General features: G+C 52.3%; 2 protein-coding genes across 2 annotated transcripts in view; one reads left to right on the top strand and one right to left on the bottom strand.

Moving 5' to 3' along the window:
• The window catches only part of CIAPIN1 (cytokine induced apoptosis inhibitor 1), a 321,083-nt gene that overhangs the window by 252,049 nt on the left and 45,118 nt on the right, over positions 1-23,916 (bottom strand). The window lies entirely within an intron of this gene.
• ADGRG3 (adhesion G protein-coupled receptor G3) lies at positions 172-22,666 on the top strand. The gene is made up of 12 exons (XM_050772939.1): positions 172-285; positions 5,740-5,893; positions 8,644-8,782; positions 10,970-11,116; positions 11,980-12,114; positions 12,617-12,656; positions 13,258-13,358; positions 13,498-13,610; positions 17,220-17,500; positions 17,678-17,771; positions 18,891-19,174; positions 21,627-22,666. The coding sequence occupies exons 1-12, from the start codon at positions 228-230 to the stop codon at positions 21,734-21,736; spliced, it is 1,656 nt and encodes a 551-aa protein (XP_050628896.1). The 5' UTR covers positions 172-227; the 3' UTR covers positions 21,737-22,666.

Here is a 23,916-nt window from a genome sequence, read left to right as displayed (position 1 = left end):
TTTGCAGGTGGACCCAGGCTGCGGTGAGCTGGGAGCACTACCCAGTTCCCCACGCTAACCTTTCACAACCCAACCGATGGGGCCATTGAGCAGGAAGGGTGAGAAAGAGGAGACAGGAAGCCAGAGCGGTGGGGCTGCAGGGTGGGGGCAGGCCAGCTCGGCAGAGCCTGGGGCCAGAGGGCCAGACAGCTGCAGGGCTCTGGTGGCGTGGGCAAGGCTGGCCAAGGATGGCGACACCCAGGGGTCTGGGATCCCTGCTCCTGCTTCTCCTGCTCCTGACCTCAGGTGAGTGGCTGGCTCCTCATCCCCTCCTGCCACGCTGGGCCAACCCTTCCCTGCTGAGGGAGGGATCCAGGGACAGACGCAGGGACTAGAGAGGGTGAAGAGTTGGAATGTCTGGGACGTGTCCTCCGAGAACCCCCGTGGCCGCCTCAGCACCTCCTCTAGGCCTGTCCCTTTGGGTCAGTCCTTTCCTTCCACTAAACTTTGCTCAGGACTGGTCTCAGGTTCCCTTTGTTGCTCCACAGTGCCCTGGAGATAGGGGAGGTCAGAGGGTGCTCCCTGACTCCCCGACCTGGGCTGTGTCTCCTGACAGCCCTGGCTCTGGGACAGGGGTCGGCCCTGGGCAGGCAATTCTCCAACTGGCTTGTGGGATCCTGGGGACAGTATTTGGACACTCTGGAAGCTGAGGCCAGGAAAGTCTGTCACCTCGTTCTTCTGGCCCTCTCCTCCTGTACATGTCACCCCACACCGGCTCCCTCTCCCAGTGTCAGCCACGACCCCTTGGTCCTCAGTGGCCTGAGCCAGGATCCACACTCCTCCCCGTCACTCTCCTGTCTCACACACAAACACGTGGTGCGTCTCCAGAGGCCGTGGAAGTGCCCAGGCCTTACCTTCGCTGGCCTCTCTCCCGGGAAATCTGTCCCCCTACCCCTTGCCCACCTAGCCGGCTCCATTTACCCTTCTTGGCCTCTGTGGTGTCTTAGCAACCCTCTCAGACAGAGGGAGGTGCTTCCCCGTTAGTGCTCCCTCCTCAGTACTCCTGTCTCGGGGCCTTGCGGGCCGCTCTCATTTTGCTCCTGACTCAGTGAGGGGCCTGCATGTCCATCTCCCTGTGTGTCCAGCGTGTGGTCGCATGACTTTGGCCACACAGATCAACTGCTTTGGGCTTCAAAGAACCGTCTTCTCTTCAACCATTGGGAGATTCAATGGAGTGAATCAGTCCCTGGCTCAAAAAAGGGTGGGAGATGGTAGCACTGTCCTCCTAGTGGCCCTGGGAGGTCCTGGTACAGAGCAGGCCACCGGGCAGCCCTTGATGGATGGATGAACGGAGCCACTGATGGCAGCTGTGACCAGGGCTCGTGGGCATCCTCAGGCCCCAGTTGTCATCGCTGGTTGGGTCTTCAAGGCTCCTCCAGGCGATGCTGTTTCCCCCATGGTGATGTGAGCGCTCTGGTTGGGGCAGAACAGCAGCCATTTGATCGAGCGAGGAGCTTTAAGAGGTCTACACGCAGGAAGGTCTACATACTTCCTGTGTGGACAGTGATGTGTTAGTCTCCATTCATCCATTTGCCCATTCATTCATTCATTCATTCAGGAAGCAGCGATGGTGCCCTCTGCTCCTGCTGGTACCACTTGGCCCCTGCCCTCAAAAGGCTGACAGTCTGCAGGAGTGACACAGTGTGGTGGGGACTCGCATGTGAGGCCCAGCTGTTAGGACTGAGCGGGGTGGATGCAATGGAGGGGCTGGCATGAAGGGACACATGACAAAGGTGCGGGCAGAGCACGGGGAGCAAGGAGGGTGGTCGCTGGGCAGGCTGGCACCTGGGGCGGCCTTCAGCACCCTGAGGTCTAAAGGGCCCAGGAGGGAGTGGACCCCTGGGCTTCTGGAGCCAGACTGTGGCTGCAGGAGGGAAATGGCGGTGGTTTGCTCGTGGTGAGCCAGCAGGGGCTGAAGCAGCCTTGCGGGGTGGGGGTGAGTGCCCACCCTGCCCTCCTCCTGCCCTCTGATCTCCAGTCCACTCCCCACTTGCTGACCCCCCCAATGAGGCAGCCCATGGAGGCCAAGCTCTGGAGCACAGAGGGTCCGGAGAGGAGGGGAGCGTTATCCCACCCACAGGCCTAACACAGCGTCTCCTCGTCTACGTGAAATGCTTGCAGTGTCTTCAAAGAGTAAACACGGAAAAGATATTTAACGATCCTGTCTGTGTAGCGTGCTTGCCAAGAGCTTCACTTACATGCCTGCACTGAAATTCATGGCAATCCGGGAGGGAGTCTCTGATGTCACCCACCAGGGGGCTGCCTCACCTGCGCTCGTTCATGACAGCAGGGCTGGGATGGCAGAGGATGGCACCTACCCTCAAGCTGACGATGTTCTCTCCCGTCCTCTTCCTTCCCCTCCCATTCCTTCCTCCCCTCTCCTCGCTTCTTCCCTCTCCCTGTTTCTGTCTTCCTCCTCCTCTCCCTCTTCTCCCCTTTATTTAAAAAGCAAACTTGCCGAGACAGGCGGATCACGAGGTCAGGAGATCGAGACCATCCTGGCTAACACGGTGAAACCCCGTCTCTCCTAAAAATACAAAATATTAGCTGGGCGCGGTGGCAGGCGCCTCTAGTCCCAGCTACTCGGGAGGCTGAGGCAGGAGAATGGCGTGAACCCGGGTGGCAGAGCTTGCAGTGAGCCGAGATCGCGCCACTGCACTCCAGCCTGGGCGACAGAGCGAGACTCCGTCTCAAAAAAAAAAAAAAAAAAAAAAAAAAAAGCAAACATGGATCATATTACATGCATGCCCATCTATCATTTTCATTTCCTATTAAACAATGCATCATAAATATCTTTGTAAACTAACAGAAATTTACAGTTCCTTTATAAGCTATCTAAAACAAATTATCACATATAGAGTCCATTATTAGAAAATCCACCCTAAAATGTTATTGTTTTACTCTGCTGTTACTCTTTATTCAGCCATTATTTGTATCATGTATTTTTTTGTCTTAATGATTAAAAATGAACAGGTTTTTTAAAAAATGTGACAGTAATACTGGACATGATTTTTTAAAAATCGAAAAGCAGAGAGGGAAATAAAAAATGGAAAGCAAATGAGCCCCTGCCCGCCTCACCCCCCAGCACCACCCATTGCAGAGGGAGCTCTCCTAACAGTCCCTGGGGGGTAATCTGAAAAGTGACGACACAGAGCCAAGACCCACTTCCCGTCCTCAACGGGAGAAGGATACAACAAAGCAATTCAGAGTAAAAGACGTATAAGTGGCCGCAAACATACAGGTAGATGCTCAAACTCCTTAAATGAAAATAAGATTCAATGTCATCTCTCAGACTGGCAAAAATTCAAAAGTTTAGTAAACTATAGAATAATAGGCATGTGGATAAATGGTCACTCTTACCCACTTTGAGTGAGAGTATAAATAGGTACACCATTTTCTTTTTTTTTTTTTTTTTTTTTTTTTTGAGACGGAGTCTCGCTCTGTCGCCCAGGCTGGAGTGCAGTGGCCGGATCTCAGCTCACTGCAAGCTCCGCTTCCCGGGTTCACGCCATTCTCCTGCCTCAGCCTCCCGAGTAGCTGAGACTACAGGCGCCGCCACCTTGCCCGGCTAGCTTTTTGTATTTTTTAGTAGAGACGGGGTTTCACCCTGTTAGCCAGGATGGTCTCGATCTCCTGACCTCGTGATCTGCCCGTCTCGGCCTCCCAAAGTGCTGGGATTACAGGCTTGAGCCACCGCGCCCGGCCTAAGGTACACCATTTTCTGGAGGGAAATTCAATAATACCTGGCAGTTTTTTAAAGCACATACAGAAAGTCCTATAATAGGAATTTTTTGTTGTTGGTTTTTTTTTTTTTTTTTTTTTTTTTTTTTTTGAGACAGAGTCTCTCTTTGTCGTCCAAGCTGGAGTGCAGTGGTGCGATCTCGGCTCACTGCAACCTCCGCCTCCCAGGCTGAAGCAATTCTTCTGCCTCAGCCTTCTGAATAGCTGAGATTAGAGGCATCCACCACCACATCCAGCTAATTTTTGTATGGTTAGTAGGGCTTCCCCATGTTGGCCAGGCTGGCTGGTCTCAAACTCCTGACCTCATGATTTGCCCGCCTCCGCCTCCCGAAGTACTGGGATTACAGGCGTGAGTCACTGCGCCCAGCCTTCCTGGCAGTGTTTTAAAGCACATACAGTTAGATACAGAAAGTCCTATGATAGGAATGTTTTCTATGAGTTCTCAACACAAGCTGAAAGACGCACACTCAAGTATTTTTGTGGCAGATTGTGAAAAACAACGTCCACCAAGAGGGGACCGGTTAAAAAAAGTGTTGCAATGCCCATGTAATGGAATAGTTTGCAACTATATAAAGAATGAGGTGGAAAGTTCTTCAAGATATATTGCTAGTCCAAGCATGGTGGCTCATGCCTATAAATTCTAGCACTTTGGGAGGCCAGAGGGGTTTGAGATCAGCCTGGACAACACAGCAAAACCCTGTCTCTACAAAAAATAAAAATAAACAACATTAAAAAATGAAAAACTAGCCAGGCATGGTGGCATGTGCCTATAGCCCCAGCTACTTGGGAGGCTGAGGTTGGAGGATCAATTGAGCCTGGGAGGTCTAGACTGCAGTGAGCTATGATCATGCTATTGCACTCCAGCCTGGATGACAGAGCAAGACTCTGTCTCAAAAGAAAAAAAAAAGATATATTGTTAAGTGACCTTATTTGTGTAAAGTTTAAAAATGATGTATTGGCAGGGCGCAGTGGCTCACACCTGTAATCCCAGCACCTTGGGCAGCCAAGGCAGGAGGATCGCTTAAGGCCAGGAGTTTGAGACCAGCCTGGGCAACATAGTGAACATAGTGAGAACCCTCTCTAATCAATTAAAACATTTTTAATTAAAAAAAGATGTACTTATAAATACTTGCATATGCATACCGTCTGCAAAATTTCTAGAAGGCTGTGCAATAAACTGTTAAAGGTGGTAAAGTCTTTGAACACCTACAATGAGCTATGTCCTTTATCTCCAATCCTTCCCGAAACTGGCAAGGAATGTATGATTAGCTCCATTTTGCTGGCGAAAGATTGAGCCTCAGAGAGTTTAAGTTGCCTCAGGACATACAGCTAGTAGATGACCCAAAGCTTCCACTTCCTGCCCTGTGTTAGGTGAAAGGGAACTGAACTAAAATTCACAAAAGCTGGTCTTTAGTCCTGGAGCAGCCTCCAACTACCTAGTAACCTTTCTCAAGTCATTTTGCTCCAGGGGCCTTGGTTTGGTGTATTTTCTACCTGTCCTAGGAAGTAGCTGTGAGGGTTGTAGTACGAATGTGGGAGAATAAGGCAAACCAAGACAGAATACATCCAAGAGTTTGACCAGGAGGCCACAGTTGCAAGGGCTTTGGAAGGTCTGATGTGGAATAACTGAAAAGCCAGGCAGACTCCGTGGAGGAAGGGGTAAAGGAGTAATAGCACAAACATATTAAACCTTGTATTTACAAAGCCACGTGCCAAGCCTTTTGTACATGCTTTTTCCAAAGCATCCTACCAGCCCTGGGAGATGGGGTATTTGCTTTTACCTTGGAAACAGCCCCAGAGACGGTCTGCATCCTGCTCAAGTGCACCATTAGTGTGATGTATGGAGCTGGAATTCCAGCCCAACCACCGGACTCTGGACCCCCAGCTCCCTTCCCTCCTCCTTGTCCTTGTTGCCCATCTTCGTCCAGCCCATTCACACTCTCTGCATTCCTTCCTTAGGTCAAGAAAACTCCATCGAACAGCCAAGAAACACCTGCCTGGGGAGAAACAACATAGACAAGTACGACATCCTCAACTTGAATGACAAGGCTTCGTGCTTCACCAAGTGCAGGCCGTCGGGCAGCGACTCCTGCAATGTGGAAAACTTGCAAAGGTGAGGGGGCCCCCTGAGCTGGAAGTGGAATTTGAAGCTGCTAGGAGGGGGCCTATCAGGAAGGGATGGGGCCATCTGACCCCATGGCCCCAGAAAATGCTGCTGCCATCTGACCCTTCCACCTTGTTTGACACCACAGTCCCCCTGACCCAACACGCCCATTCTGGCAGTTGGGGTCCCTACTGATCTAGGGGATTTAGAGATGAATCCACTCCTATCCCGGCCCTTGGGAGTTGTGGAAGGACCGACACAGACCCAAAAATGATGACTCCAGAGTGTATACAGAAGGGCAGACAAGGTGCCAGGTTAGCCTGGAGGAGGGAAGGTGGCCAAGACTTCACAGAGGAGGAAACCTGGAAAGGGCTTTGAAGGGTGCATAGGAGTTTTCCAGTTGGATCTAAGCAATAGTGGGGATACAGGCAACAGAACTTGAGAGTAATGGGGGATAACTACAATGCTTTGAACTGTAACAATGTAAACTGCGTGGGGATGGAAGAGACAATGGGCAGATGCGATGGGTGGGAGATAGGACTGGAAATAAAAGCAGAGACTAAGGTGTGAAGGGTTGTGTAAGCTATACCAATGGCAGGGGTGTGGCAGGGCAATGACATATTTTAAGCGCAGGTAGAGTATAGTCAACTCTGCATTTTGGAAAGATTGCTCAGGCTTCAGGGACGGCTACAGGGGTGGTGATGCAGGAAGACATGACCAGGGCTCTGGGTGGGAGTGAGGGCCCAGCCAGCACCACCAGCAGCAATTGGCATTGTGTACTTGGAAAGGAGAGATGGAAGGGGGAGATGACATGATGTAGACTCAATAAGACAAGAGATTGGTTAGATGTGGGGGTGAGGGAGATGAAGAGGTTTAGAACACAACATCTTTAGGAGACATCTCCAAAAATATCTCTGCCTCTCTTTCCTTCTCCCACTCCTAATCAAAGTTGCCCATAACTCTTCTGGGATACCTAGAAAAGCATGTGGCTTGTATTAGTACTTAATGAATATGTGTTAAAGGAATGAGTAAAATCCCTGTGCTCTCAGGCTTGGTGTTAGGACAGCCATCTCATTGGATCATGTTATTTCGGTGGCCTGAAAACGCTTCCATTCCCACCTGCAGCCGATCCAGTAGCTTCTTAGCACCCTAGAGCTGTTCAGAGGCTCCTCTTTGTGCTGCCAAGGTATATACCCAAAAGAATTTAAAACAAGTCTCCAAACAAAAGCTCATACATGGGACAGGCACGGCGGCTCACGCATGTAATCCTAGCACTTTGGGAGGCTGAGGGGAGCAGATCACTTGAGGTCAGGAGTTTGAGATCAGCCTGGTCAACATGGTGAAACCCTATCTCTACTGAAAATACAACAAAATTAGCCAGGCATGGTGGCAGACGCCTGTAATCCCAGCTACTCGGGAGGCTGAGGTGGGAGAATTGCTTGAACCCAGGAGGTGAAGACTGCAGTGACCCGAGATCTCTCCACTGCATTCCAGCCTGGGCAACAGTGTGAGAGACTCCATCTCAAAAAAAAAAAAAAAAAAAAAAAGAAGAAGAAGAGGAGGAAGAAGAGGAAGAAGAAGAAGAAGCAGAAGCAGCTAGTACATGAATATTTGTAGCAGCATTTTTTCACAGTAGCCAAAAAAAAAAAAAAAAAAAGAGAGAGAGAGGAAAATACCCAAATGTCCCTCAATGGATGAAGGCATAATCAAAATGTGATCTCCCCATACAATGAAATAGTATTCACCCATAAAAAGAAATAAAATACAGGGGCCAGGCACGGTGGCTCATGCCCAAAGTCATCCCAGTACTTTGGGAGGCCGAGGCAGGAAGATCACTTGAGGCCAGGAGTTCAAGACCAGCCTGGGCAACAGAGTGAGACACCAACTCTACTAAAAATAATTTAAAAAAAGAAATAGGGCCAGGTGCAGTGGTTCATGCCTGTAATTCCAGCACTTTGGGGAGCTGAGGTGGGCGGATTGCTTGAGGTCAGGAGATCGAGACCAGTCTGGTCAACATGGTGAAACCCCATGTTTCTCTACTAAAAATACAAAAAATTAGCTGGGTATGGTGGCTCACGCCTGTAATCCCAGCTACTCGGGAGGCTGAGGCAGCAGAATCACTTGAACCCGGGAGGCGGAGGTTGCAGTGAGCTAAGATTGCGCTACTGCAGTCCAGCCTAGGCGACACAGTGTGACTTCATCTCAAAAATAAAATGGAATACTGATACACGCTACAACATAGATGAACCCTGAAAACATTATTCCGAGTGAAAGAAGTCGGAAACAAAAGGCTGCATGTGGTATGATTCCATTTGCGTGAGCTATCTGGAATAGGCAAACTCAGAGACAGAAAGCAGATGAGTGATCGCAGAGGCCGGGGGCAGAGGGAGGGGAGAGCTTCATGGGTATGCGTTTCCTTTGGGGTGACGAAATGTTCTGGAACTAGATAGTGTGACGGTTGCACAACATTGTGACTTACTTAATGTCATTGAATTGGACACTTTAAAATGGTTAAAATGGTAAATTTTACGCTATGTGCACTTTACCACATGCACAAAAAAAAGACAAACACATAAAATACTCAGCGGGAATCCTGCAGGAGCAGCCTGGACGGCCCCCAAGCCACTTTCCTTCCTCCTGCCCTGATCCCAGGGTTTTCACTTTGAGAGTTTGGGTCAGCCCTCTCACCCCAAGAGCCTGACGAGTGAGTAACTCAGTCTGCAGGATCTTACCCTTCCCCCATCCCTGGCCCTTTGCAGATACTGGCTAAACTTCGAGGCCCATCTGGTGAAGGAAGGTTTGACGGAGAAGGTGAACATGACTTTCTTGAAGGCTTTGGTCCAGAACCTCAGCACCAACACCGCAGAAGACCTCTACTTCTCTCTGAAACCCTCTCAGGTGAAGAGCTCCCCAGCCCTCCTGGCTGGTTCAGACCCCATTTTTCTTGGACATATATTTCAAAACTCTAAGAGAGTTATATCCTGTGATTGGTGCTCATTAGGGCTTGTCTCTCTCCCACATCCCAATTGGCAGAGCTGTGTCTGTAAAATGAGCTCTAAGTCTCCTCCAAGCCTAAAATTTCCTTGAGCTCTTCTACTGAGGGAACATATTTGAAATGAGGGAAAGGGTTCAATGGACAGACTCTGGGTATATGCTGGTCTGGATTCAAATCCCAGCTCTGCTCTTGACCAGCCATTGCGATCATGGGCAAATTACTTTTCTGAGCTTTGGTTTCCCCGTCTGTAAAAAGGTGAAGGTAGGCCGGGCGCGGTGGCTCAAGCCTGTAATCCCAGCACTTTGGGAGGCCGAGACGGGCGGATCACGAGGTCAGGAGATCGAGACCATCCTGGCTAACACGGCGAAACCCCGTCTCTACTAAAAAATACAAAAAAACTAGCCGGGCAAGGTGGCGGGCGCCTGTAGTCCCAGCTACTCGGGAGGCTGAGGCAGGAGAATGGCGTAAACCCGGGAGGCGGAGCTTGCAGTGAGCCGAGATCCGGCCACTGCACTCCAGCCTGGGCGACAGAGCAAGACTCCGTCTCCAAAAAAAAAAAAAAAAAAAAAATGAAGGTATTGCCCACTTTCAAGATTCACATGGCCAGGTGCAGTGGTGCACACCTGCAATTTGAGCACTTTGGGAGCCGAGGTAGGAGGACGGCTTGAGGCCAGGAGTTCTAGACCATCCCGGGCAACACAGTGAGAGTCCATCTCTACAAAAACAAAACGAAACACAAAACAAACAAAAGATGAATGAGAGGAGCAAATGAGATAATGCACAGCGAATGCTTGGGATAGCGAGGGCTCAGAAAGTCTCCTGCCTTCCAGAAGAAATGGATGTGGTGGTGGAACTTCAGGCTACAAGGTGAGTTGGTTAGCGTTGAGGTACTTTTAGGTTTGTCTGGAGAAAGGGAAATGGAAGATAGATTCTTTCTCAACCCTTTATTATGTCACTCAAGCAGCTGAGCCCTCTGCATAGGTTATGCACTGGCCCCAGAAATCACCCACGTGTCCTTTCGATGAGGGTCTGGACTGGGAAGGAGAAAGTTGGGGCCTTCAGCTCCAACCATAAACCCCCTGTACCAGTGGGCATGGGGTGCTTCTGAGGCAGGCCCTGGGTGGGTCAGGCTGTAGCCCTTAGTGGAACAGGGAGCTCAGAAAATGAATGAAACATGCTTTGCAGGTGGGCACAGTGGCTCACGCCTGTAATACTAGCATTTCGGGAGGCTGAGGCGGATGGATCACCTGAGGTCAGGAGTTCGAAACCAGCCTGGCCAACATGGTGAAACCTTGTCTCTACTAAAAATACAAAATTAGCTGGGCATGGTGGTGCATGCCTGTGATCCCAGCAATTTGAGAGGCTGAGGCAGGAGAATCGCTTGAACCTGGGAGGCAGAGGTTGCACTGAGCTGAGACAGTGCCATTGCACCATTGCACTCCAGCCTGCGCAACAAGAATGAGACTCCATCTCAAAAAAAAAAAAACAAAAACGAAGAAACAAAAAAACGAAAAAAACCCACCATGCTTCGCAATGACCACTGAAATGTATTTCAATATTTTGACGATTCTTTGTTTTTTTAAAAAGGTGTTGTTGTTAGGCAGCAGGATTTCACATTCAGAGTAAATGTGTGTGTCCTCCCTCTCTGCCCTTGTTCTCTCGCTTCCTGAACTTCCTTCCTGACAGTTTTATTCTTTCCATTTATTCCTGAGTCAGAAGTCAGACACTGTCACAATCAAGCCTTGTGTAAACACTGGGACTGTTAGGGCTCTGGCCAGTAAGCCCTCCAGCCGTCCTCTTACTTGCACATTCAGCTTGCCCAGGCGTCAGGTGCCCAAACAGGCACAAGCTTAGCTCTACTCTCTGTATTGGGAAAACCGAGGCTCCACAAGGGCTATAACTTCTTTAGGGACGCACAGCCTGTGACGAGCAGAGCTTGCACTGTGTCCCAGGCGTCCTGCTTCTCAGAGCTGACAGTCCTAGGTGCTGCCCCCTACCCAGTGTGCCTGTTTCCCCTCCCAGCTGGGGGAGTGGCAGGACTCGCGTTGGGGGCTGGGTACCGATGGGAGCTGCTGTGTCTGTGGTTGTAGATTCCGAGGCAGGTGATGAAGGATGAGGACAAGCCTCCTGACAGAGTGCGACTTCCCAAGAGCTTTTTTCGATCCCTGCCAGGCAACAGGTCTGAGGTCCGCTTGGCCATCACCATTCTGGACATCGGTTCAGGGACTCTCTTCAAGGTGAGGACTCAGGGAAGCTCCAAGGTTAAGTGCTAGGTCCTCTGGGGGCCCCATGCCACAGCTCGCTATCACTGAAGTCTGCTGAGGGATCCGATGGGGACGGAGCAGATAGTGAGCCTCTTAGTGTTTCCAACGCAGCCCATGGTCATCCCAGACCCCTGTCGCTAGAGTCTATGGCATTCAGACTCACACTGGTCACACGCTCTCAGATGTTTGACCCCCACACATCAGTGCCCTTTGGCTTGTCTGTGTATCCTGAGGGTGCTCATGTGCCCTGCGTGTCCTCGTGCGTGCACAGACATGCATGTCCTTTTCTATTCCTGTGCACACACGATCCCATGTGCTCAACTGTGATCATATCCACACAAGCAAGTGTACCCATGCCCTTGCACATGTGTGTACCAGGTATGTGCACCCAGAGGTGTGCATCCACTCCTGTGCAGACATGGGTACCCCTGAGGGCTGGTGTGCTCCCCCCACCAGCCCCCTTTCTACCGAATACACTCACGCTAAGACCCTCAGGGGCACGCTGTCCTCCCCGCTGTCTTCCATTTCTTGGCTGATCTTAGCCCCGTGCTCCTTCTAGTTAAGAGGGCAGAGGAACTCTGGAGGCCAGCACTGGAGAGCTGCCACGTGGACAGCTTTGCGGCCAGGCGACCTGCTTGGCCCAGCCCAAGCAGGAGACCACTGGGAGCAGCAGGGAGGAGCCTGCCCGTGACTGCTTAGCTCCCTGGTCCCCTGTTCCCTAACTCTGCCCTCCAAGCAAAAGGCCATGGGTTCCTGGAGGCTCCTAGGAACCCCAGCCTTGGTGGGTTGGGATGGCCCCTTCTGCAGCCTAGCCTCCCCGATCTCCCCTTTCACAGGGCCCCCAACTCGGCCTGGGAGATGGCAGCGGCGTGTTGAATAATCACCTGGTGGGCTTGAGTGTGGGACAAATGCATGTCACCAAGCTGGCTGAGCCTCTGGAGATTGTCTTCTCCCACCAGCGTCCACCCCCTGTGAGTCCCCTGCCCAGGCCTGGCAGTCACTGCAAGGCAGACAGGCGGGTGGGCACACCTGGGCCTATGGGCCCTGCATGGGACACTACACATCTGTCCCCTACCCTTCCACAGTCACCCAGGAGGAGCCATTAGGGCCATGCACATAATTGGGTCCAAGGCCACACACCATAGAGGCACACATGAGGACTTGGCAAGCCCACATGCATACCCACGGCATTCCACTTCCTCCACACCCGTGCTCCCCTGACACGCACACATGCATGCAGACAGCAAACCCTCCCGCCCACAGCCCCATACCACAGTTGCGCCCTCCACACGCAGGCCCAGGGCTCATCAAATGATGCACTTAATTTTTCTGTGTGGCCCATGGGCATGGACCTTGCCTTCTACCTAATGCACACTCACGTTAGGCCTCGGGGGAGCACACTGTCCTCCCGCTTCCCCTGCCCTCCCCCAGCCTTCCCTTTTCCTCTCTCCTGACTTCCACTCTTCGTTTCAGAACATGACCCTCACCTGTGTATTCTGGGATTCGACTAAAGGTAGGGCCTGGAGGACCTTCTCTGGGGTAAGACAGGAAAGGAGGGTATGGGCTGCATTATGGGGCAGGGCTAGCTCCACTGGTCGAGTCCCTCCCCTGCCTTCCTCTCCCCTCCCCTCCCCTCCCCTCCTCTTCACTCCCTCCATCCCCTTCCTTCCCCTCCCCTTCTCTCCTCCCTTCCCCTCCCCTTCCCCTCCCTTCCCTATATTCCCTTCCCCCCTGTTCCCCTCCCCTCCCCTCCCCACTCTCCTCCCCTCCCCACTCTCCTCCCCTCCCCACTCTCCTCCCCTCCCCTCCCACTCTCCGCCCCTCCCTTCCCTATATTCCCTTCCCCTCTGTTCTCCTCCCCTCCCCTCCCACTCTCCGCCCCTCCCTTCCCTATATTCCCTTCCCCTCTGTTCTCCTCCCCTCCCCTCTCCACTCCCCTCCCCTCCCTTCCCTATATTCCCTTCCCCTCTGTTCTCCTCCCCTCCCCTCTCCACTCCCCTCCCCTCCCTTCCCTATATTCCCTTCCCCTCTGTTCCCCTCCCCTCCCCTCTATACTCCCCTCCTCTCCCCTCCCTATATTCCCTTTCCCTCTGTTCCCCTGGCCTCCTCTCTAGGGCCCACTGGAGACTGGGCTTCTGAGGGCTGCTCCACGGAGGCCGCGCCTGAGGGGACCGTGTGCTGCTGTGACCACCTGACCTTTTTCGCCTTGCTCCTGGTAACAGCCCCCCCCACTCTGATCCCAGCCATCCCAGGGACTTCCAGCTCCTGCCCAGGGGAGGGGGCTGCCTGGTGGTCTTGGGGTGTATGAGCCTGGCCTCCAACTGATGTAGTCCCGGTTCCTGGGTCACCCACAGAGACCCACCTTGGACCAGTCCACAGTGCACATCCTCACACGCATCTCCCAGGCAGGCTGTGGGGTCTCCATGATCTTCCTGGCCTTCACCATTATTCTTTATGCTGTCCTGAGGTGAGTGATCCCCACCTCCCCACCATGTCTCTCTCCCACCCTCAAGGGAGGCAGCAGGGCAGGGTGGGAAGCACTCAAGTTGTGCAGCCTCTGACTGATGTCCTCTCCACACATTAGTGTCTTCATCCCAAAATAGGGTTGGGGGTTGAAATGTGTCAGAGCTATTTCAGGAGCAAGTGGCAGAAATTCAACTCAAATTGGCTTAAACATAATAGGGAATGTGTGGTTCACATAACTGAGAATAGCAAATAGCAAATAGGGTTCATGTAATTGAAAAATCCAAGGTGCATGGACTTCAGGCAGGCTTCAATCAAGGGGGAGTCAAAAGAGGTCCCCAGGACTTGATCTCCTTCTGCCTCTCACAGCTTTGCTCACTTCTTGACAGTCACATCGGGCAGCCTCACCACCCTCAGGGGCCCTGGCTGCCTCAGGATTGCATCATAGGTCCTCAGCTGCTTAGGCAGAAATAAAAGAGATCTCCTTTTTCCAAGTATTCTAAGATGAATCCCAGGATTAAGAAGGGTTTAAAAATTTTTTTTTTATTTTGAGATAAAACAGAAAGCTGCAAAAATAGTGCAAAGAGTCCTGTGGTTCCTTCTCCCAGATTCCCCCTATGGATACATCCTAGACAACTATAGTTCAATATCAAAACCAGTAGCTGGTGGTACAGTACTATTGACTAGAACATAGACTTTACTCAGTTTTCACAATTTTTTATGCACATTCATGTGTGTGTCTGTGTGTGTGTGTGTGTGTGTGTGTGTGTGTGTGTGTGTGTGCAGGACATATCATTTGCTGAGCCCAGTCCAAAATGAAAATATAGAAGGCCGGGTGCAGTGGCTCATGCCTGTAATCCCAGCATTTTGGGAGGCCAAGGCAGGCAGATTACCTGAGGTCAGGAGTTCGAGACCAGCCTTGCCAACATAGTGAAACCCTGTCTTTACTAAAATACAAAAAAATGAGCTGGGCGTGGTGGTGGCACATGCCTGTAATCCCAGGTACTCAGGAGGCTGAGGCAAGAGAATTGCTTGAACCCAGGAGGCGGAGGTTGCAGTGAGCCGAGATCCACTGCACTCCAGCCTGGGCAACAAGTGCAAAACTCTGTCAGAAAGAAAGAAAGAAAGAGAGAAAGAGAAAAAGAGAGAAAGAGAGAGAGAGAGAAGGAAGGAAGGAAGGAAGGAAGGAGAGAGAAAGAAAGAAAGGAAGGAAGGAAGGGGGGAGGGAAAGAAAAGAAAAAGAAAAAGAAAATATATGGCCCCTTATTCAAAAATTTTTAAGAATGTCAAGATGGCGACAGTAGAACATGAAGTCCTTCTGCATATGGGGCCCTACACAGGTCACGTGCTCATGAAACTGGTCTGTGTGTCTGCGTGCATCAGCCTATGCAGTTTTATCCTGTGTATACACTAGAGTTGAGTCTTACTGGTCTAACTTGGACCATGTGCCCATGCCTGCCTGGGTCACTGTGGTCAAGGGCTGGAATACACAGATTGGCCGGCCAGGCCACATGCCTGCTCTTGGGTTTGAGTTAACAAAGAACCCCTGGCCCCTGACCTATGTTGTGCTTGAGAGTGGGGACGGGCATTCCTCAGGGAAACCTGGGGCTGTGTCCAGAAGATGGGAGAGTGAGTGCAGGACAGGCAGAAACAGCAGAGAGCACTGCAGCCTCGGTCGCCTGCGCCCAGGCCATGGCTGAGGGACCCACAGGACCTGCCAGCTTGAAGGAGCCTAGGGGAGCTGCCAGTTCCCCAGCTTGTCCTGTCCCCCAGCCTCCTGGGGGTGCCTGGGAGTGACTTGAAGCAGCCCTTGGGTCTCCTGTCCCCGCCTCCAGGGCCATCCCACTGCCCTCTCCATGTGCCTCTGTGTCAGCATTTGGCCCCGGGCCACAGGCCCCACTAGGCCCACCCACTCCATCACAGACCAACCCATGAGTATAAGTGGTGCCCCTCACCCCCACCCTCCAAGCCCTGGCCTAGGACATGGTCCCGGTCCCCAACAAGCCGAGTGTGACTTGCCAGCTGGCCGTGTTGCTGGACCCTGTGAGCGGGGCTTGGAGCGCCAGGAGGAATTGCCACCAGCTCCTCAGGGTGGGGCCTGGCATCTCAGGTGAGGTGGACATGATCCCAGATGCTCCTCCAGGAAGCCCCCGGCTCCCCTCCCTCGACTGAGAGCCCTTTTGTATCTGGTTTGCTAAGAATTCAAAGTGGGAGCTCCAGAGAGAGGGAGGTGAGCCTGGTGAGTCACTGGGCAGGGAGTCTGGAGCCCAGGGTTGGAGCCCCTGCCCTGCTCTGTGACCCCGTAAGACTCCTCCTCTCCCTCTCTGAGCCTCACTCTCCTACTGCATTTTCGGCTTCATGCACCCACCCACCTGTCCATCTACTTCACCAGTGAATCCATGGCCCCTCCAGGGTTAGGCCTGAAGTTCACAGCATGGGAGAGACCCGAGGACGGAGAGAATGGGGAGTTACACTATGTTGCTGGGAAACGTCCAAATCAGCTCAGGCTAAGGGGCATTCAGAGACGGCCTCCCCAGAAGGAAACATCCAAGGGGTGTTTGAAAGGCAGAAGAACAGGAGTCAGGCAATTAAGGTGGGAAGAGCTGGGGAGCAGGGAAAGGCATTGAGAGCATGGGAAGAGCACTGGCAGAGTCTGGGAGGTGTGAAAAATCAGCATGCATTCAGGAAACTGCGAGTTACACGGTTTGGCTAATGCAACTGTTACTGCATGGTGCCGCGAAGCTCCGGGCTCTTGGTGCCCTGAACAAAGAATTGGATGAGACACACAGAGAGCCAAGCAAAGCAACGAAAGTGTATTCCACGCAGTATTCCACTCTCAGAGGGGGAGAGTGGGCTGACCTCTGCGAAACGAGATCAGCCTCACCTTGGTGTAGTTGGGTCACTCCGGGTGTTTTTTTCTTCTCTTCCCAAGGCTGCCTAATCTCTAGCCAGTGTCTGGCTTTTGACTGATAGGTGTGTGTTGTTCAGTTATTTTGGGCCCTTGTGCACTTGTGTGTCACCTCCATCCCATAATTTTAAGTACATGCATGATATGCAGCCCATATGCATGAACCTTAAGTAGCTAATTATCATACAGGGTTATGTGAAAGATACTTTTTCTCTCTAATGCAAATGCCCATCTGTGAAGAGCTGCCCCTTACCGGTTTGGTCTGGATCTTCCTGGCCATGGGGTCCCTTTTTTGTATCACTTTTGTCTTGCCTGCTGAACCTCTGCTTTTCATCTTGCTTCTTGCTCACCCACCCCATTCACCTTGCTTCTATTTTCTGCTTTTGCTTATTCTGCCCTTTATCCAACTTTTAATTCCCTTTGCTATTCCCCTGCCTCATTTTCCGGCCTCATTTTCCCTATTATCCTGCCTCACATCGATCAAGGGATGAGGTTGGTAGGATCCGGAACCCACAGGGCCCCACATGCCATGAGAGGCTCCTGGACTTGAACCTCAGGACATTTCCACTCTGTCTGCTGGCAGGGGCAGAAGCTGGCAGTGGGGGTGGAGAGCCATGGGCTGTTTGGGGTAGACAGGCCTGGATGCCTCATGAGCGCTCCCCATGGGAGCTGTGGCCCCTTGGGGCCTCTTATTTCTCTCCCCAGGCTTTCCCGGCAGAGGTTCAAGTCAGAAGATGCCCCAAAGATCCACGTGGCCCTGGGTGGCAGCCTATTCCTCCTGAATCTGGCCTTCTTGGTCAATGTGGGGAGTGGCTCAAAGGGGTCTGATGCTGCCTGCTGGGCCCGAGGGGCTGTCTTCCACTACTTCCTGCTCTGTGCCTTCACCTGGATGGGCCTGGAAGCCTTCCACCTCTACCTGCTCGCTGTCAGGGTCTTCAACACCTACTTCGGGCACTACTTCCTGAAGCTGAGCCTGGTGGGCTGGGGTAGGTGCTGCCTGGATGGACAGAATAAACAGCCGACCCCGAGGGTGCAGAGGGAAATAGCACTGGGGAGAGAGAGGAGGGGCTCCCAGAGCTGGAAGGATGGCCATCTGGAAGGGATGTGGAGGAGGACGTGCCAGTAAGCCCCAGTGATGCCATGCCGCTTCCCCTTGTGCCCAGGCCTGCCTGCCCTGATGGTCATCGGCACTGGGAGTGCCAACAGCTATGGCCTCTACACCATCCGCGACAGGGAGAACCGCACCTCTCTGGAGCTGTGAGTGGCGGCTGTGGAAGCAGGGGCGATGCCGCATATCGGGGCTGGAGAGAGGTGGGGAGACGAGGGATTTCTAGGAAAATCTAGACCAAATGTGTCAAGACCAGAAGAATCCTCAGATCCAGCTAGCTCATGGCACAGAGAAGTAAACTGAAGCCTAGAGAGAGAGAGGAAGTGAAATGAGAGAGGGGGCCTGAGAAAGGAGAGGGAGAACTGGACCAGAAGGCAGGATGCCTTACTCGAGCCCACACGGCACCTTGAGGCAAAGTAAAGAAGGTACCCTGTCCGCATGCTGGGTGTGCAGCCTGGAGAGTGGAGGGTATGTTGGATTTCAGTCCCCACCTGCTGCCCAGCCAGGTGTCCTTGTTCAGGCCACCACCTGCCCAGTGATTCCCAGTAGCCCTGGGTCTAGTCCGGCCTCTGCCCTGTCTGCTGTGTGTGTGACCTTGGCAGGCCCAATCTCTCCCAGGGCCTCAGTCTCCTCATCTGCACCATGGGGGAACTGATCAACATGCTCTTTGAGGCCCTTTGCCCCTGCAGTGCAGGGGGCAGTGGAACTGAGTTCAGTTTCTAGACTCCCACCTTGGGATCCTTGGGGCACTCATCACTGGGCCCATGGCTCTCTGCTAAAAGGAGCTGGTAAGGCCTTAGACCTGTCCCCAGGGCCTCAAAAGCAGGGGCCCCAGGAGCCGGGGAGGTCACAAAGGTGCAGGCAGTGGGCCAGGTGGGGACTGCAGTGAACTGGCAGTCACAAGCCCATCTAATTAGCGGCCAGTTACTATCCTTCAGGAGGGCATCCACAGAGCTGCCAGGTGTATGATTTTATAGGAGAAGCAGAAATCTAGGTATTTGTACCAAAGCTTCTGATTTTAAAGGCGGCCACTAATTCAGTTTTTTCACAATGTAATATGGGGCAAACGAAACATGTCTTTGAGGTCATTTTCGCATTAAAGAGACTGGAGTCTGGTGATGGCCCCTCCCACAGCGGGAGAGCCAAGGATTGATGGGTGGAAATGGGAGAGGCACCTACACAGACAGAAAAGCTCAGCCAGGGGACTTCCTGGGCTTGCTGGCCGGAGGTACCACTCCCAGTCCCACCACAGGTGTCCCCTCCTCTAGATGCTGGTTCCGTGAAGGGACAGCTATGTACACCCTCTATATCACCGTCCACGGCTATTTCCTCATCACCTTCCTCTTTGGCATGGTGGTCCTGGCCCTGGTGGCCTGGAAGATCTTCACCCTGTCTGGCGCGACAGCGGTCAAGGAGCAGGGACAGAACTGGAAGAAGGTGCTCACCATCCTGGGCCTCTCGAGCCTGTTGGGTGTGACATGGGGGTTGGCCATCTTCACCCCATTGGGCCTCTCCACCGTCTACATCTTTGCACTTTTCAACTCCTTGCAAGGTGAGGCCCCTGCACCAGGGAGGTGATGGGCTGTGTTGTCTGTCCCAGGAGGTATTGGGAGGTGGGGAAGAGGGTGGTTTGCAAAACACAGGACTCTGGTCAGGCTAGCTCAAGTCAAGGATGTTGATTTCAAATATTCAGAGCAAGGATCCAGGGCAGCAAAGTCTGGCTGCTGTATTAGTCCGTTTGTGTTACTATAATACGAAGGAATACTGGAGACTGAGTAATTTGTAAAGAAAATGGGGTTAATTGGCTCATGGTTCCACAGGCTGTAGACAAAGCACAATACCAGTATCTGCTCCTGGTGAGGCCTCAGGAAGCTTCCAATCACAGTGGAAGATAAAGGGGAGCCAGCATATCACATGGCAAGAGTGGGAGCAAGGGAGTGGGGAGGCGCCATGCTGTTTTAAATGAGATCTCTCATGAACTCCGAGCGAGCGCTCACTCATCACCAAGGAGATGGTGCTAAGCATCATGATGGTGATATGGATCATGAGGATCCACCCCCATGATCCAATCCCCTCCCACCAGGCCCCACCTCCAACATTGGGAATCACATTTCAACATGAGATTTGGAGGGAACGAACATCCCAGACATATCAGCTGCCTTCATGGGAGCTGCTACCAGGATCAGAAAAAGCCACCCAAACCAAAGCAGATACGTTCCCCATCGTTTTCCTGGAGCTGTGGAGTCTCTCACCTAGTGTCTGTGAAAACTCCTTCATTCTCTCTCCACTCACCCTTTACTACCTATGGCCCCAGATGGTTACCCAACATGGCCACCATAACCCTACCTGACCTTGCAAGTTGGGTGTTCATCATGCATCTCTGGTCCAATCAGCAGTGACCACAAGGGCAGAATCATGTGATCTGATGTCCACATGACATGGACAGGATCTCCAGAGATCTATAGAGGTAGGAAGGAAATGCTTGCTACATTTGTTACCGGCCGCCACAGGGCCCTTCCTCTGAGATCCCAGCAAAGGGGTAAGAGCAGCGCATGGGTTAGGGTTTGTATGTGCTCTCTTTTTTCCTTACATCCACAGCTCAGAGAGGCATCACAGCCTGACTGTGTGTGAGAGAAACAGCCAAGACAGGAGTGATGAGACTCAACCTGTTCAGAGGAGTCACTAGAAACTCAGGCATCCTAGATTCAGCGGGTACAAGCCCCCAAGACCAGGGCTGGCTCCCAGTGCCCCATGAAACTTTGTGGCTTAGTGGCTGGGGCCAGGCAGCCCTGGGTCCAAATCCTAGCCCCATCCATGACCCAGCAAGTCCCTTGGCTCCCCCCATCCTCATTCATCTCGAAATTGGAATAATCCCATACTTATTTTACCAGATTTTTGTTTGTTTGTTTGTTTGTTTTTGAGGTGGAGTCTTACTCTGTTGCCTAGGCTGGAGTGCAGTGGCACGATCTCAGCTCACTGCAACCTCCACCTCCTGGGTTCAAGCAATTCTCCTGTTTCAGCCTCCTGAGTAGCTGGAACTACAGGTGCATGCCACCATGCCCAGCTACTTTTCGTATTTTTAGTAGAAATGGGGTTTCGCCAATTTGGTCAGACTGGTCTCAAACTCCTGACCTCAGGTGATCTACCTGCCTCAGCCTCCGAAAGTGCTGGGACTACAGGCATGAGCCACTGTGCCTGGCCTGCCAGATTTCAAAATGAACAATGACAATGAATATGTGGGAACCACTAGGTCTTCAATATGTGGGAACTATATCAATTGTCACAGAAATTATGACTGTAAGGCCATCTGAGGCTGTCTCCAGATGGAGAATCATGAATCCATGCCTGAAGAATCCCAGGGGTTGATGGTTGGGGAGAAATGCACCTTGAAACGATAGCTGACCTTGTTATTCTTTCAGAGGTTACCTTAATAGGTAAGCCTGCACACTTCACTCTACAAAGTTTCCACTGGGTCTGGATTATTCTGTTACCTCCTCTCTTCCTCTCCAATACAACAGAGCCCTTGGTATACTTGAATTGTCCATTGAATTCTTCTCAATATTTGTCATGTATATAGTGTTTCAGTTACAGATTTCCTTGAAACAGAGTTTTTCTAAGTCATGTTCTATACTTACTATCATTTCTTGCACCCAACACTTTCCCTTTTCCTCTTGCTGGAGTGCCTCCCATAATAATCCTTTATAGAGGGAGTGATGGTTGTTTTGCATGTCTGAAAATTCCTCTATTTTGCTCTTTCTTTTCTGTAATAGGCATATGTAGATATTTTATTTGAAGGTCTCTGTTTTTCATTTCCAAGATTTCTATTTGGTTCTTTTTTATTTCATTTTTGAAATGGTTGTGAAATGGTTGCATTTTTGCCCGACTTTCCCAGCAGTTATTGAGTGGTTACAGTGGGTCTCCTCCCTCTCAGCAGCCACCAGCCCAGGCTGCCCCACTCCCTGGCACCCCTTTCCAGGCTCACTGAGGCCTCTCCTCCCTGACAGGTGTCTTCATCTGCTGCTGGTTCACCATCCTCTACCTCCCAAGTCAGAGCACCACAGTCTCCTCCTCTACTGCGCGACTGGACCAGGCCCACTCCGCATCTCAAGAATAGGAAGGCACGGCCCTGCAATCTGGACTTAGCTCTGGCTCACTGTGTGACCTTGGGCAGCTCTGTGCCTCCCTCTGGGCCAGTTTCCTTCTCTGCACAATATGGCTGGGGAGGGAGAGGATGGGACCAGGTTTGACCACGTGGCTTCAGAGATCCCCTCCAGATCCAACTGTTGGTTCAAGAGTCCACATAAGCAGGCTTGCAGGGCTCTAAAGTTCCTATAGTCCTGAGACCTCCTGCCAGCAAAAAGTGACAGTCACCTCCATGCCCTACCCTCATTGCAAAGCCCTCACCCACATTCTGGTCTCAGCAAGGGAGGAGAGTCTGTTGCTGGCGTAGCCCTGGAAGGAGCCCCCAGCCTCTCCCCTCTTCCTTGTCACTGGCCTCCCACAACTACCCCATGGCTGCCTGTAACCTTGAGGGGCATTCAGGAGGCCAGCATTCCCTCAGGCATTGGGGGTTTGTTTTGGGGGGTGGGAGTTGATCCTCCCACCCAGTCTGCCCCTGGTCTCTGCCCATCCCATCAGAGCCCACCCTCCTGGAAGAGACCCCAGTATTCAGGGTGCTGGCAACCCTGCAGGTGTCCAGGGACACTGCATTTCAAAGAACCATTGAATGGGTGAGCTACCTTGGGCAAACCCCCCACTCCCGACTCTGACTGCCACGTACATGGGTGGCCCAACCTCTGACCTTGCTTTCATCATAGAGGTAGAAAGCAAATGATCTGGGGCTCAGCACACCTGGGGGTGCTCCCACTCATTCACTGTGTGGGGCCGAGGGGCGAGGGTGGGGTTGAGGGCTCCCTGAGCAGAGGCTGGGCATTGCCACTAGAACCTGAGCTCCTAGAGAACAAGGACCTGGGTGGCCTCGCTCGCTGTTCCAGCCCAGGCCGAGCACAGGGCCTGGCTCATGGCAAGCCTTGAATAAATATTTGTTGGCTGAATGAGTGGATGTATGAGTTTGGCATCAGCCTGGCAGAGCCCTGAGCCAAGCGGGTGTCTCAGGCCAAACCTAGGTTGGGCAGGGCACTTCCAGCAGCTGGGGCTCCATGTCACAATCGCATGCAGATTTCTCAGTAGGAAACAAAAAGAGGCAGAAACAGCAGAGATGGGGGTAGAGATACAGAGATGGAGAGACAGAGAGAGAGACTTAACAGACAGGCCGACACAAAGAGGGAGAACGGAGGCAGAGAGACAGATGCAGGGAGATGGCAGCCCCACGCCAGCTCCAGCGACACTCCCTGCTTGAGGGGAGCAGTGCATGTTGACATCATTCCCCTCCCTGGAGCCTCACCGCACAAGTCCATCTCTCACTCTACCCACAATTTACCAACCATCCTCCCTACCCGGCCCCCAATCCTCCCCATGGAGCTCTGTGGACTGTCAAGCCCTGTGTGCAGGTGAGAAGTTATTGTCACTATTAGGCCTCCCCCAACAGCCCCGGAAGCTGCAGGCTGCAGCCCACCTCCCCGTCCAGATGGTGGGTGCTGTTGTTGACTGCAAATGGATGCGCTTCGCTTCCCCTCCCAGCCCGCAAGCAGTTGAAAGACAGGAAGGCGGGCCCTCGCTTTATGCAAGTCGCTGTGTTCCTGGAAGGGAAATCCTGGGGTGTGAATATTTCATCAGGTGAGCCATAGGAGCAGTTCTGGTGGACAAACTTGGTGTGTTTTGGGGCTTATCCTCACAGACATCTGTGTCTCATGCTCAAGGTCTCGACTCCCTTATCTCAAAGGCTCAGGGTTAGTAACCTGAGAAACAGCTGTTCCACCATCTGATAGGTCTGGGCTTAAATCCTGGCTCAGCTGCTTAGGAACTATGTGATCCTGGGCATGTTACTTCACCTCTCTGAGCCTCAGTTTCCCCCTCCATAAAATGGGGATTATCAAGTCCTCACCTCATCCTGACAGCATTAAATGAGGTGACAGAAATAAAGTGCCCCGCACTGACTCTGCAGGAGTTAGTCAGCTCCCCGACCCCGCCTTGATTTAAAGAAAGACCAGCCACGGGTAATGGCACGAAGAAATGGAGGCCCAGACAGGCCCAGCCACCTGCCCAACTAAGGTCACTTCATGGGCTGGGCTGAAACTAGGGCCAGGCCTCCCCAGGTTGCCCTCCTCGGTCCCTGAGTTTAAGGATTATCACCTGGTCCTTGGCTGGGCTTGGTGGCTCACACCTGTGGTCATA

The sequence above is a fragment of the Macaca thibetana genome, chromosome 20, assembly GCF_024542745.1.
Source record: "Macaca thibetana thibetana isolate TM-01 chromosome 20, ASM2454274v1, whole genome shotgun sequence".
Classification (NCBI taxonomy): domain Eukaryota; kingdom Metazoa; phylum Chordata; class Mammalia; order Primates; family Cercopithecidae; genus Macaca; species Macaca thibetana.
This window is presented reverse-complemented; position numbering and strand designations above follow the sequence as displayed.

Coding starts and splice junctions, on each gene's coding strand:
- ADGRG3 (XM_050772939.1), top strand. CDS start 228: ATGGCGACACCCAGGGGTCTGGGATCCCTGCTCCTGCTTCTCCTGCTC. Junction 12,657..13,257: donor ATTCTGGGATTCGACTAAAG/GTAGGGCCTGGA, acceptor CCTCCTCTCTAG/GGCCCACTGGAGACTGGGCT. Junction 17,772..18,890: donor AACCGCACCTCTCTGGAGCT/GTGAGTGGCGGC, acceptor CCCCTCCTCTAG/ATGCTGGTTCCGTGAAGGGA.